The sequence below is a fragment of the Cavia porcellus genome, unplaced genomic scaffold, assembly GCF_034190915.1.
Source record: "Cavia porcellus strain 051 isolate PalLab524CR breed Dunkin Hartley unplaced genomic scaffold, mCavPor4.1 scaffold_9, whole genome shotgun sequence".
In the NCBI taxonomy this organism is placed as follows: domain Eukaryota; kingdom Metazoa; phylum Chordata; class Mammalia; order Rodentia; family Caviidae; genus Cavia; species Cavia porcellus.
In genome coordinates, this window is record NW_026947492.1 from 90,308,009 (window position 1) to 90,323,481 (window position 15,473).

A 15,473-nucleotide genomic window follows, 5' to 3' on the forward strand; every position below is an offset into this window, starting at 1 on the left:
TAGGGTGGTTACCAGGGTTACTTTTTCAAAACTTTGACTTAACTTACATATACAGAAAAATATAGGACACCTCACTTGTTAATGAGTTGAAATATTCAAGTATTTCATGAATTTAGTATAAAATGTTTAAAACAAGGCCTGGCATGTTTAAGTGCCCCAAATTAATTTTATCAACTAGTGCTGTTGTATCAATATTACCTTACACTTTAACTATGCAAAGATCTTAAATAAAATATCAGTTAATGTATGTTTTTCCAAGAATTTTCAACAATATTTCACATGATTAATTTTATTAATATAACTACATCAATAGATGATAAACATAAAATTATTTAAAAGGCATGGTCAAGAGATAGTCAATTTAACAGTGTTTTGTGACTTTTTGGCCTTTCAGAAATTCAGAAATAAAATTAAATTTCCTTTGCATTATGATTAGACAGATACATAGATATTATATTAAACAGATTAAAAAGAACATAATAAAACCATAAAATAATATTGCCTGTTTGCTTCTTCCTGATTTTAATAAGGATCTTTAGCCTGATTATTTATTATTCATTAGTGGTATGGTAATTGTAGCCAATATAATAAAACAACAAAAACAGCTAATATAAACAGTGGAATCTGAGAGAAAAGATTTTTAGCATTTCCAAATTACCAAATTTTACACTAACAAATCAAAGTGGATCCTAAGAAAAATTGAATGCTTGGCACATGGCATGCAATCAGCAAATTTTAACTTTAGAAAAAATAATCCACAACTTTTAAAAATCAGTCTAAAACTCGATTATCAAAAGCAAAATAAAAATATCAAAAGAAAGAAACTAAAGATCAGAATGTCTTACAAACATAGATAGAAGAACCTTTAATACTATACTATCAAATCAAATCTAGTAGTATACAAAAAGATTATACAACCTAGCCAGGTGGTATTTATCCGAGGATACCAGCTTGATATAACATTCAAAAATCAATTCATGCATATACCACATCAATAGAGCAAAGAATAAAAGCTACATGACCATTTCAAAAGATACAAAAATAGAACATGGAAAAGTTCAACATGCTTTCATAATAAAAGTACTAAACAAAAAGAAATACAAAAGGGAACTCCCACAACCTGATTAAGAATATCTACAAAAACAAGACAGTTCCTCCAACCTAAGGAACAGCATCTATGAAAACTCAGAGCTAATATACAGTTTGCATAGTGAAAACTGCAAACTTCCCTCCTCAGATCATAAATAAGATGAAGACAACTGTTCTCACCATTTCTATTCAACAGGGCACTCAAATTTCCTGCCAGGATAACTGGGCAAGAAAATGAAATAAAATGCATGCAGGTGTGTACCTATGTGTGTGCTCTTTGAGTTAGGTCCCCCTTTCCCAATAATCTGGATATCTATTTGCATCTTCTTCTACTTTCTAAAGGCATGAAACTGTCTCTATTTGCAGAGTACATGGCCTTATAAGTAAAATCCCTAAGCAAACCATTAAAATTATAATTCATAAATTAGTTTAATAAGGTTGCAAGATCAATATTCAAAAATTATTTGCATATTTATACAGAGACAATGAGTAACCAGATTAAAGTAAGAAAATAATTCAGAATAACAGAAAAATACGTTAGTTAGAAATCAATTTTTAAAGCAATGAAAACTTCTACTCAAAAAAATTTTTAAATTGAAATAAAGAAGACCTAAATAAATAGAAAGACTCCTCATATTACTGAATCCAAGACTGTGAGCTTGTGATGGCACTGTTCCTCCACCTGATCTCCAAATTCAATACAATCTCCAAAATTCCTACAGAATTCTTTGCAGAAATTGACAAACTAGTGTCCTGACTTTCACACAGAAACTCAAAGTGACTGCAATACCAAAACAATCTTGATTCAAGATGGCAGACTCACTTCCTTATTTCAAAATCTACTGCAAAAAAGTAAACAAAACAGTACTTCTATATTATAGGTGCATCATTTAATAAAGTCAAATTGAGATTTAAAATAAACCCTAACATTCATGGTTGATTAATCTACAACAGGGGTGGGAAGAAAATTCACTAGTTCAGGAGGACAGTCTTGAACTAATGGTACTGGGACAGCTGGATATCCATAGGCAAAAGCATGAAGATGGAACCCTACCTCACACCATATACAAAAATTAAAATGCCAGGAGATAAACTTTCAGGAAAAACATCACAAAATGTTCACACCAAATCTTCATGACTTTGAATAAGGAAATGGCTTCTTGGGTGTGACACGAAGCACACAAACAGCAAACTTGGTGCCAACAAATTTTAAAACTTTCCTCATACTTTAGAAACATCAGCAATAAAATGAAAAGATAATGTAGAGAATGAAGAAAAATTATAAGATATCTAATTAGGGACTTATACAATAAAGAACAATTATAAATCAATTACAAAAAGAAAACCCAATTAAAACTGGGCAAATGATCTAAACAGCCAATTCTCTAAAAAAGATACACAAATGACCAACATGAACATGCAAAGATACTTAACATCATTTGGCGTCAGGCAGGGAAGTTTAAAAACACAACAATATGTACTTTATACTCTCTAGCACAGCTACAATAAAAAAGAAAGACAATTGGTGTAGACAAGGATGTAGAAAAATTGGACCCCTCAGACTGTACTGGTGGGAATCTAAAGTGGTACAATCAGTGTTGGAAAATAGTCTGGTACTTCTGATCCTGCAATTCCTCTCCTAGATGTGTATCCAAGAGAATGAAGAACATGTCCCTACAAAATTTTGTGTATGAATGTCCCTGAAATCATTATAATATCCAAAAAGTGGAAACAATTCAAACTTCCACTAACGAATGAATAAATACAAATGTGTTATATGCAAACAGTGTGATGTCATTCTGAAATAAAATGAACCACTGACAAAACCTACAATATGAATGAGTCTTGAAAACATTCCACGTGAGAGTAGTGAGTAACAAAGGATTGCATACAGTATGGTTTCATTTATATGAAATGACCAGGATAGGCAAATCAACAGAGAACAAAAGTAGATTACCTACTTTTGTTACCTACCCCAAGGGAACTTATGGAACGATTGTGAATGACAGATATGGGGTGATTCTTCTTGGGGGGAGGAAACATCTAAAGTTAATTATGGAGGTGAATGTACAACTTTGTGAATATACCAAAAATGACTAAATGATAAAAATAAAAAGTCAGTTAGGAATCTGATAATATTTATCATATCCCAGTTATGGAAAACATACATTTAATTTGCTCTGACCATAAGCAATACAATCACAATCACATATGAGGGAATCACACAAAGAACGGGGGTGTCTGACATTCCAAGTCAACAATCTGCCCCCCAAGTACTTAGAACTTCTGCTATGGAATAAAGAAGAGCTCCAAATGCATGACCGTCTTCCTGTACAGTTGCCTAATGTGCCCCACAATCTCCATGGTAAAATCTCTGCAGAACTATTTGCTTCTCTAAACACTTGTTGTGGCCTGTATGGGTGTCTTCCCAAAGCCTCATGGAGTCAAAGAAAGTAGGTTTTTCAGAGGTGGCTAGATCTAGAGTTTGTAATTGATTCATGGTCCAATTCTGGTATTAAAGGTGTGAGCATTATACCTGCCCTAGGGCAGGTAGCCTGCATGCACTAGAAGAGACAGAAACAGTCTTCCCCCTCTCTCTCTGTTGTTGCTTTTGCTGTCTTCTGCTGCCATGAACTGCTGCCCCTCTGCCACGTGCCACCCTGCCTTGGAGCCACTGATTAAGGGTTGAAACCTCCACACACTGTGAGCTAAATAAATATTTCCTCTTTTAACTCTGTGTGTCAGGTGTTTTGTCTCTGCAGAGAAAAGTAAGTAACACTTATCTTAATACTAAAAGGAAGTTGGAATGATGAAAGATCCTCACATACTACAGACTGGAACATTTGGGATGTTCCAGTAAATAGCTTAATTCTTAAATATATATTAATATAAAACCTTCATTGTTTTGTTCTACTCCTTTTCTTCTTCACTACATATTAACCATCTTCAGGATGGAAATCAGGACTTCTGTGCTACACACAGCTACTACATTTCAAACCCCATAGTTTGTGCTTTGCTTTGATTAAAAAATACAGAGAGCACCATAAAATCCAGAGGGAGATCTACTTTCTATCTTTTCACATTCATTTTGTTTATGAGTCAGTATCTCAGGTTTCTTGTTATAATAAAACATGTTCAACTGAATCTCCATTCAGCAGTCTCAGATTCTATTACAGATGTACTAAGGATACTGTAAAGCCTTTCCCACAGTAAGATTTCTTTTTAATTCCAAAAGGGAAACCCAGCAAATAAGAGTCTGGAGACACAAGGAGAAGAAATATGCATCCATTGAAGGATTGCACATCAGTGCGCACTACCTTTTCCATCCTTACTGCAATGCTTCAAAGTGGATTATTACCCACATTTGACAGATGAGGAAAACTGATGTCCCTAGACATTCAATAGCTGTTGCCACAAAACTAGACCTGGAAGTCTAGTCTCTGCTGGTCTACATCTGAGGCCTGTGCTCCTTCTCCTAAAATGAGCCATTCCCCACGCCTCTCCCCTGCTTTTGAAGTGCTCTACTCTGCCTTCTCAGGAAATACCTGAAGAAATGCATTATGGACACAGCATTTGTATGGTGCTCCTACTGAGCAGCCCAACAGCACGAGACCAATGACACAGGACACAGCCTCTCTCTAACCGTGAAGCTGAGACCTGGCTTGACACTTGACCCCTAACATTCAGCATGTCTTTAAAACAACTCATATTTCTCACAGACATGTGCATCATCTTGCATTCTCTGGGCTTACCCCAAAACAACATGCTCATAATGTTGACAAAATCCAGCCCAAAGGATCAGAGCAAGTCACAAGCTCTAGCAGCTGAAGCAAATTTACTCACCAAAAAGATACACAACTACTGATTCACACACTTAATGAAATGTGCAAGGAAGACATTTTCAGCACCCGCCGAGTTAGTGTGTCCACTCCCCTGCCAATGAAAAACTGTCTTTCCTCACATTTTTTTACCTCAGAGAGGTGCACGGTGTCGACAGCCTGACACAGCTTCCTCCCTCCCTGACTGCTGGAAGTCCATGTGTTCCTCAGCAGTCATCTCTCTACATGGCCTTCTTCATCCACTGACCAGAGGAGAAGGGTTCAGCGAGCTTAGTACATCCACGTGATTTCAAAATTAGCCCCACACTGCCTGCAACACCACCCTGCTGCCCTTTATTACTCACTCTTCAGTGCATTAGCTTTTAGGAGGTCAGCCTGGCTTTCCACACTGCCAAACTCCCCACAAAACCTGCTTCAGCACATTGGACAGAGATGGCTCTTGAGAAATATTTTCAACAGACCAGTACGGAGGAAGTCGCTCCTAAAATTTTAACCTGTTCAAATTAACTAACAATTATTATTTTAATGGGGTGACTTTTCTCAAACTTATGACTCATTTTCCCTGGGGACTTTAGTCCCAGTGTTTCAACAAGGCATTGATGTTTTGTAATAACCTACCTTTGCAATCCCACTCCTCACAGTCTACCCCAAATCTCATCCTGTTTCCCACAAACCTTTGTAGGCTGCAGTCTCTTACCACCAACATGGTTTTTTCCAACCATGCTTCTGCATGAAGCCTTTCTTGGCTGCTGCAGTCCTAAGACAGATGACTTTAAGGTTTACCTTCAGTCCCTGCACACAAGCATGCAACCCTGAATCTGCAGTGCTTTGTGCTATTTACTTGTCCACATTCCTTAACAGCTTGTGCAATCCTGGGCATCAAAATTCATAATTATCCACCTGAATATTCCCAGGACCAAGCACAGATCCCAATTACAAATAGGACACATTTAAAAGTTGTTAAATGCACGCAGTTAACTTGCTTGATGCCTTACACGTGGCATCCTCAGACAGGATGTGGTTTTCTATGAACGGTCGACCACAAAGTAGGTGAGAAAGGCTCTCAGGGGTGGGCCTTGGATGGCAAAGGAGAATGTCACTTTACCCAAAGTCAGCTCTGTGTTTTTTTTTTAATTTTTAGACTTTATCTCTATGTATTTGTTATGAGTACATGTTTGGAGGACACAGTGTTTACATTCCTCCTAAGGAGCTGGTGCAGGTACATATCTTCAGTCCTGTATTCACCCTCTTTGTTTCCCTTCCCTCACCCTGCCTCCATCTCTTGATCCTTTTCCCATGTGAGAAAGATTGCTCTACTTCTTACTATCTGCATTTTATTTTGCTCTACTGCTAACTTGGATTGCCCATATAAGAGAAACCATGTGACAGTTAAGCTCGTGTCTCTGATTTAATTCACTTAGCACTGTGCTCTCCAGGTGCATCAATTTTCCTACTACGACTCAAGCTCATCCTTCTTTGTGCAGAGTAGCACCCATTGTGTGCCCCCAACACCACACTTCCTTTATCCAGTCGTTGGCGAAGTAAATCCAGTAATGCGGTCAACAGCAACCAAGGTTCCCCTAGCCAGACCTTCCCTAGAGCTCCTACCTCTCACCTCCAAAGCACCTTGCAGAGTCAACTAGCTCCAAGCAGGTTTTCAAGAGCAGGAGAAGCTTTCCTACCTGTGCTCCAGGTCTCCAATGGACAGTATCACACCTGAAGTCAATGACTTCTGCTGCACGGTGGCCAAAAAGGTGAATTCACTCTTATTCTGGAACAACTGAATTAATTTCTCACTCACATGAGGAGCTGCATGGATCTCTCTTCCTGTATCTAGGAAATGAGAAGGAGGAGGAGGGGAGAGAAGAGAGGAGAGGACAGGAGGGGAGAAGGGAGGGAAGGGAAGGGTTACAGAAAGAGAAAAGGGAATGTGAGAAAGAAGAGAGCAAAGGTCCACAGGTTAAAACACCATGTTCATGGATCCAGGTCACATTTTCCATTTCCCCTCCCGTCAATAGTTTTCAATTTCGGGCATCATTCACCCTCAATCATTCAATGCAAACCCTGGAAATGCTATCCCTGTCACCATGCCCAGTTTACAATGGGCCAGACTGATTTTCTGACATGAATGTTGGCAGAATACTGAGCCAGTCAGCCTGATGCAAGCAGAGCAGGGTGCTGGAGGGCAAATGTTGGTCAGATAAATGGGGTTCAAAGTTCAGAGGTTCTGGGATCCAGCAGAGCCCACGTGCCACCGAGTGCCACCCACGCTCACTCTTCTCCTGGGCTTGGTTTCCCTCTCCCCACAGTGCTCCTGGGAAACATGCCCATTGCTGGTACCTAGCTGAGATTTATGAGCACCAGTAACACCAGACAGCTCTGCCTTTGCTTGGAGAATAGACACAAGACTTGATCATGCTCCGAAAGCACATGTGGAATTTCTCTGTAAAGGTGCCGTGGATGACTCTCCTCATGAAATATTTATAACAATGGAGACCAACTCAGCAAGCCTAGAGGTGTGTGAGTCCAGCTAATCTTGCTCCTGGATGGAATCTCCTCTCCAATACCAGGAAAATGAGATACATCAACCATTTCCCTCTCAGCCTCAGCCTCGCTATCTTAAACAGGTATGCCATTACAGCACACGGCATCTCCTGGCATGAGAAAGGAGCACAGAGGGCGTGAAGCTAAAGAAGACTACTCAGAGGGTGACAGAGGAAGGTCACAGGAGGACCAGGCGGTCTCCTCTCCACCCTAACCATCTCTTTGTACTGTATGACAACTACTTGGTTATTTCTCCAGCCCTGCATGAGGAGCCTTTGAAAAACACAAAACTTCAGAGACTGCACTGCTCAAGGAACACCTAAAACTTGTGTGACAACCCTGAAGAATCTCAGTGGCTTCTAAAGGAGAAGTCCTTGAATTCTTGACTTTGAGTCTCTTTTTTCTTATCTGCAAATAGAGAGGAAGGACCAGGCCTCTCTGCAAGCCCTCCCAGCCTACCTTGTAATACTATGAACCGCCACTTCATGTAAATTAACACAAAGAGAACACCAGTCTTTTCCCAGCCATAAAAGTCGAGGCTGTGAATGGAAAAAACAAGGAGGCTGCTACTATGTGAGCAGCCAATTCATGAAGAAAACCCCACGTACAATCCGTTTGAGGTACTGGGGTCTGAAGCCCAGTGAGCCGCCTCGCTAGCATTTTTATATTTTTATTTTGAGACAAGGTCTCTCTAACATGTCCAGGCTGATCTTGGATTTGCAATCTTCTTCCCCAGTCTCCCAGAGTGCTGATCTACACCACTTGTGCACCCACCTAGCATTTGCTTTTTGGCCTGAAGAAATGCCTTTCCTACTGCTAAGTGGCAAACTGTGTTAGCCTTCATCCAGAGCTCAGACAAGCAACAGTCACTTAAAAAATATTTTTTCTTTTTGTCCTGGTAATCAAACTCAAGACCTTATGCTTCCCAGCCAGACGCTGTGCCCTGAGCTATATCCTCAGCCTAAGGAAAATTTTTATCCCTTGTATGAAATCCCAGATTAAGACATCCCAGGATAATATGCAAAATTTATTAAATATATAAACAAACTATTTTGCAAACTAAAGAATATTAGCAAATTTTTAAACATTATTTTTATTATCATTACTGCTATGTAAAACTGTAGTAAAGGCTGCCCAGAATTTAGTGGCAGAACAGTTAGAATCGAAGGAGGTGGAGCTCTCTTATCTGCTTACTTCCTCACTCATCAAATAGGACTCTACTGATTGGTGGTGGGGACCTAGAGACCTCATTACAGGATTGTGCTACTTGGATCCAAAAGAGGGCATGATCAATCAGCAAAGCCTGCTGGAGAGAAGCTATAAACATCATTCCCAGCATGAGTATCATCACCTCAGTATTCCTAGGAATAGATCTTGCAGTGTCATGACCTATGACCTCCATATTTACAAGTGCAACGTTAAGTTCTCCCTTAAGCAACAGAGTCATAGATCCAATCTCTTGCCACCACCTATCTGCAAGAGATTAATGAACATTTCAAATTGCATTTGCCCACAACAGAGCTCTAGTTCTCTCCCACAACCTTCTGTCTTCTCCTAGAATTCCCAGTCTTTGTAAATGGTGAAACCAAGTTCTTTGAGCCAATGAAACTAGAGAATCCACCTGATTCTTCAGAGCTCTGCACCTTGTGTTCTGATCCAAGAGCAAGTCGTGAGGGCTCCCAGGCCTGAAGTCTGTTCACTACTTCCCTACTTCTCTCTGACAACTCTCACCCAAGACACTTGGGTTGCTCTCCGACACTTCAGTTTCCCAACTCATCTCAGTGTTTCCCATAAGAACTTTTCTTTTCCTTGTTTTCCACACAATAGCCAAAATGCTCTTTTTAAAATATATGTCTAAATCATTTTAGTTACTGCATAAAATTCTCCAATGGCTTTTCACTACTCATGGGATAAAACTCCACTCCATTTCCATTACCTGCAAAATCACTCACACACACACACACACACACACACACACACACACACACACACACAGGGATTATACCTGCATCTTCCCTTCCATCTCACACTCTTCTCTCAGGGCACTAGAGGAGCCACCAAGACCACTCCTGCTCCAGAACTCTAGACTTTTCCCCCTTTTCCAAGCGCTCTTCTGCCACCTTCTCACGTGCCTGGTTCCTCCTCTGTGGGCTCTCACTGCAGATACAAACTCCCAGTCACTCTCTCCAAAGCAAGACCTCCACAGCTGTCCCACTAACACGTCACTCTGGTTATTTTCTCCACATAATTTATCATAATCTGTGAATTTGGATCGGGTTGTTATTCTCTTAAATATCGCAGTCTTGTTTCATGCTTCTTGCTTCCTGTCATTTCTTTCCTTTTCCCACTAACACGAAGCTCCAAGAGGGCAGATCCACTCATATATTCATTGTTTCATCAACCCTTCCTAGTGCCTGGCATGAAGCAGGCAACTCACAAAGATTCATTGGTTAATGAATGTATCTTCCGCTCTTTTCCTCATTTACATGATTACTTTGAGTAAGTATGTATATTGCAGTCAGGAAGCAGTATGGTAACTTTTGGAAGACCAAGAGATGAATGGCTAAATGCCAGTGGCTGACTATAGAAAATGGCATTTGGTGCTGACTTCCCCTCTTTTTCACTTCTGCTCACTCAGTCCTGAATGAGAGCTGAACATTCCTTATGCTGGTTTGACTCATTTCTCTTTATAAAGGATTGGCACACTGAAGTGATGAGACTTCATTAACTCCCACCAGAAGAAAATGTAAGAACCACCTGTTTGGATACATGGAGACTCTGTGTGCATTCTCATTTTCAGAAAAGCCCTTTCAAGTTAACTAATTACCTATTTTCGACCACTGAAGAACACAAGAAAATTCACTTCTTACAATGAAAGAGCAGTGGACTGGGTTTCAAGGTGAGTTTGACAGGTAACTGGCTGTATAACCTTGGAGGAGACACTTTCCTTCTCTGAATCCCACATACAACATCTGAAAAGTAAGAGAGCTAAATTCCATCATCCCCAAGTTCTTTCCCTGCCTCAATTTCATGCCTGTTAATCACATTTTCCTGCTCTTGCCCACACAGAAGAGGGTACTGAGCAAATTTTTCATGCAATAACTATTAACATTCTACAATTTTTCTCTTTTGCTGATTTTTCAAATTAACATAAAGAATAAAGTTTCCTATTACTGAAAATACTGACATGTCAGCTACTTCACAGTCTGTGTTTTCCCCTCTGGAGTTAAAAGAGTGACCAATGGAAACCAACTAATGAGACCTGATCGTGAATATCATACTTCCGTGTTTAGCCACTGTGAAGGATGCTGCTGTGTAACTGGAGAATGTTTAATTCTGCCAGCAAGAACAAGAAAAACAAGTGGGATGTAGGAAGCTCCAAAGAAGTGTTAAATATAGATTCTAAGTTAGAGACCTGTGAAATGTGTTAAGCACAGATCAAACATGCAGAATGTCAGGCTGCTGAACACAACAAAGGGGGATTAGATAAAAGTGTGACTTACAGGTAGAATGGGGTGGGAGGACCAGGTCACCATGTGTAAATCAAGTCATCCTCAGAATGACAACTGTGTCGTCCCTGAATCTGACACCCATCGCTGGCCTTCATTGAACTCCTATAGACCCCACATGTTCTCTTCCCAGGCAACACTGTCAGAACCATTCAGTGCGTATCACGTTACCTGGTGAACCACAGCTGTGGCCAGAGTTACCTGACACAACAATGCTGGCTCCAGGGACCTCCCTTTTACTGAACCCCCTTCCCTAAACTGAGATCCAGTCCTTGTCATCCCAACATCAGGAAAGCTGATATGTCAGAGAGAAAGAAAGAGAAAGAGAGGTTCTGAATATATACACAATGCATAAATGTGGGCACCCTTCTCCCCTTGTCATACCCCACCTCAGTGTGTGCTAACCTGCATCTCTTGCCCTACTTCCTCCTGGATTCCAAAAATTGACTAGTAAGCTACACGATTCAAACTTGTGAAATGTGACCCACCTCTGAGGGTTCCCACTGTGTGCCCTCTAGTATTGAGGGCTGCCATTGTACTGAGGCAGCTTTCCAGGATGCCATTATTTAAAGCAACTGCCATTCTTTTTTTTTTTTTTTTTTTTTTTTGGAAAGAAGAGGAAATATCACTCGAAATACTCTGATATTTGGCAAGATCTAGTTACCATATGCTAACTCAGCAGCAAGGGTTAATCGCTTTTTCTTTCCTAGGATGAAAAGGTGCCACCTATTCCTTTTAAAGCAAGACTAAAAATGCTAAGGTGCTAATTAAACATCAGAAAGAAAAAAAAATCAGTGCTGGGTGACAGGAGGGGACTGGAGAGCAGAGAAGAAAAGAAATTACCAAACTGCACTCACACTCTTCCCTGCTGAATCAGGAAACAACCTTGTTGGCCTCCTTCTTCACCTGAAGGGGCAGGATGGTGGTGAATTTCACGGGCAGCAAATACACAGCTGTGCTGCGTCTATAGAAGACACTGTGATGGGCACTGGGGAAACGAAAGTTAAAACTATTGTCTGTGTCCCACAGATACATACGCGATACCGTTTCCCAGTGACAAGAGGTAGCCAGCAGGGCACAGCAGGGAGGACAGAGGGTCATGGAGGCAGACAGTGACATCACAGAGGGGGCCTCATTAAACCTGACTCAAAAAAACAATTAACACACAATGCCAGGCAGGCGCGAGAGGAAGGAGAAGGTGTTTTCACTGCAGGACTGCTGGGCGGATGTGAGCACCACACGTTTTACACTGTCCTGGCGTTTTTCTTTCTCTGCAAGCAGATCTTTCACTAAAAGTCCAGCAGCGAAAGCATCCACTGGAAGGAATTCTCAGGTTCCTGACAGCCACGGGGTACCAGATTAGCACAAAACATAGCCACTGGCAAAGTTCCTGCTGATGCAGATTGGAGAATCAAGGTAGCAAAGGAAGCGGCAGCCAGAAACATGGAAAAATGAACACCCCAGGGCGGCCTGCCTCAGCGCTGACTGAGCGAGCATTCAGACAGTGTTTCAGGGTTCACGTGGAGAACCTCAAACACGGCAAGCTCCTGGGAGAAAGACACATCCTCCCAGCTGCAGTTCCACTCAAGCTCATGGTAACCCTGGTTCCCTAAAAGCAAAGCAACACGTGTTCACTTGCACTGGCAGTTGGCTTTCCACTTCCCAGTGCAGAATAAGTTTGCCAGTTCAGAACTGCCAACCAGAGTTGCAGGGTTCCTGCTGTGGGAAGAGAGGGGCTTCTGTGTCCCCCTGCAGGTCTTATGGCCCATCTCTAGGATGTTGGATATCACTGATCCAGGCAGTCTGCAGAGAGGTAGAAATCACAAGCAGAATGCAGACAGGACAGCAGAAGACTTCCGGTGAGTGCGGGAGGGATTTTCATCTCCACTAACAAGGGCACAATAACCTTCCATGAAACCTCCCCTGGCTTCAGAAATGAGAATATACAAGGCAAATGTGATGGTTTACTGCAGTGCCGGGAACTGGGCCAAGGTTCTGCATGTGTCCTGTCACTCACGGCCATCTCAGGAATAGGCCTTGCTGTTATTTCTATTTTACAGATGAGAAAAGTTAGCCTTGTGGAATTAAAATAACGTTCTAAAAGACACTGAGCTGGGAAGCCACAAGCACATACACAGCTGGCTGGTTCCACAGGTCATGTTCTTACCTGTATGGCATCCACGATATGCCGACGTGTGTATTCTCACTGGTTGACATGAGGGGACAGAGGACAACTCCCCATCACACACCCAACATTGGGCAATTCGTATAATCACTCAGAAAGCATTTATTGCACAAATGAGTAGATAACCTATTTCTATACCCCTTGTGCATTTTACAGACAGAGACACTGAGAAACAAAGGAATTCCATGGTTTGCCCAGGGTCACAGGCCAAGCAAGTGGGGGAAAAATGAACTCCTGCCTATTATAGGCATTCGCCAGGCACCCTGCTTGCTTTCCATCGTCCCCTCCTCCCCCTCCCTCCGCCCCTGCTCACGCAGCCCAGCACCAGAGCCTCATTCCTTCCTGCCGAGGACCATCTACCTCCCCCACTGCTGCACATCCAGCCTCAGGGACCTCCCTCTTCTTGCCTTCTTTTCTGGACACAACCTTAACTGTCACTCCCCCAGTCCAGCACCCCCTATATTTCATCTTCAGGTACTTACCCCAGCACTGCCAGCCTATGGGTGGGAGTGCTTTATTAATAACTAAACTGCTCCCTAGACTGCAAACTCCACAAAAAACATGTTTACCCCACTCCCAGTACAGTGCCTGGCACACAGCAAACCCTCATTGTGTTGTGGCCATAAAATATACCTTGACCCCAAACTCTAGACAACATAAGACAGGAGGCCCATGAAAATATCCACATTTAACACTAACTTGCTGAAATAAAGAATATTAACACAGAGAGCTGTCTAAGACATGAAAAGGCCCACTGAGCACCTCCAGCTACTCCTTAGGGAACTCAGACCACAGAGTTCTAGGTATTCATCACTTTTTTATAATTACTATGTGACTCCATCAAAACAGCTTCCAGTGCCCCTATAATTTGACTAGTAAGGTAGGCACTGAAAGGCAGCTGAGCTCGTCTTGACAATACCAGTAAGGAAAATCAGCACATCCCCTGTGTCACTAAGAAATTAACAAATTACAGACACTCCACACTACCACTGCAACCCACCATTGATCAAGTTTTTGTCTCTCCTCTCCATCTCCCTCATTCCTTTCCCTACTGTGACGAAAGAGATAAAGTATCGGGGCTGGAGATTTAGCTCAGCGGCATAAGCGCCTGCCTTGCAAGCAGGCAGTCTTGAGTTCGATCCCCGGTACCAATAAAAAGGAAAAAGACAAAAAAAAAAAAAAAAAAAAAAAAGAGGTAAAGTATAAATGCAGCTCCAGCTGAATCGCAAGATGAGGGAACAAATGGGAAAGGCTGATGAAAGATTTTTGTAATATGATTAAGAATGTACAGTATATGCGCTTCGGCAGCACATATACTAAAATTGGAACGATACAGAGAAGATTAGCATGGCCCCTGCGCAAGGATGATACGCAAATTCGTGAAGCGTTCCATATTTTTTAGTCCTGTAATACTCCCACGATCTTGTTTTGACTGATTAGACTCTGTTCCATTCTGCATGATAGTATCAAGTTTGAGGCAACTACTTTGAAGGCAATAAGATTCACTAAGATGCCCATTCTGGTTTGACTATTGTCTCCTTTGGAAGTCCTGTAATGTTTACAATGCTTAAATTTTATTGGTCTTGTTCTCTACTGTTTTGTCCAACTTTATAATATGTAATGAGATAGACAATTCTTTTTAAGGAAACAAGAGACATCGTTGATAACCACTGTTGATAACCTTGTACTCTGTTTTACATCATGGGCTATGTCTATCCTTGGTTTTGACTGACAGCTTTGTTTTGCCATTATTTGACTTTATTCTCCCCCCCCCAAAAAAAGTAATAAGAACTAAGGAGTAATAAAATCCAAAATGTGTAAATTTTGTTGTAAAAAAGAGAGGGGAAAAAAAGAGCTCTAACGGATATAACAGCAAGTGTGTTTAGGGGTGTTAAGTAGCTGACTATATTAATGTTTTTGGATCATTGAACACAGCTGTTTGCAGTCTCTCTGTTTGAATGTCTACTTTGTATTCTTTGATACTGTGATTTGAGCAACTATTTCTAAGATGATAATATGTAATCTATTAACAGGTGATTTCTTAGTTTTTTTTTTTTTTGTAGTTCTGTATTACGTGTACCCTTACACCGCTTTGTTTTGTTTTGTGTTTTTCTTTTTCCTTTTAAATAAAATTTTAAAAAAAAAAGAATGTACTGTACAGCAAAGAAGCGATCTACAATAAGGAATGGCTAAATACATTAGGGTCTATGTACCCAGTGGGAAATTATGTAGGGTAAGATGATGGTACTTGAAGTATTAAGATAACACAGGAAATACCCAAGGAATCCTGTGAAACAGCTACACAGC

The 15,473-nt window shown here is 41.1% G+C and overlaps 1 protein-coding gene and 1 non-coding gene across 5 annotated transcripts in view; one reads left to right on the plus strand and one right to left on the minus strand.

Annotated features, from left to right (window-relative positions):
• Window positions 1–15,473, minus strand: part of LOC100725615 (protein kinase C-binding protein NELL1) — a 625,998-nt gene that overhangs the window by 536,668 nt on the left and 73,857 nt on the right. For all 4 annotated transcript variants that reach the window (XM_063256792.1, XM_063256795.1, XM_063256793.1 and 1 more), the window contains exon 3: window positions 6,611–6,761. In XM_063256792.1, coding sequence (XP_063112862.1) covers window positions 6,611–6,761 — 151 coding nt within the window. The remainder of the gene's footprint in view (window positions 1–6,610; window positions 6,762–15,473) is intronic.
• Window positions 14,463–14,565, plus strand: LOC111754767 (U6 spliceosomal RNA). The gene has a single exon (XR_002789433.2). It is a non-coding gene; the product is annotated as a U6 spliceosomal RNA (small nuclear RNA).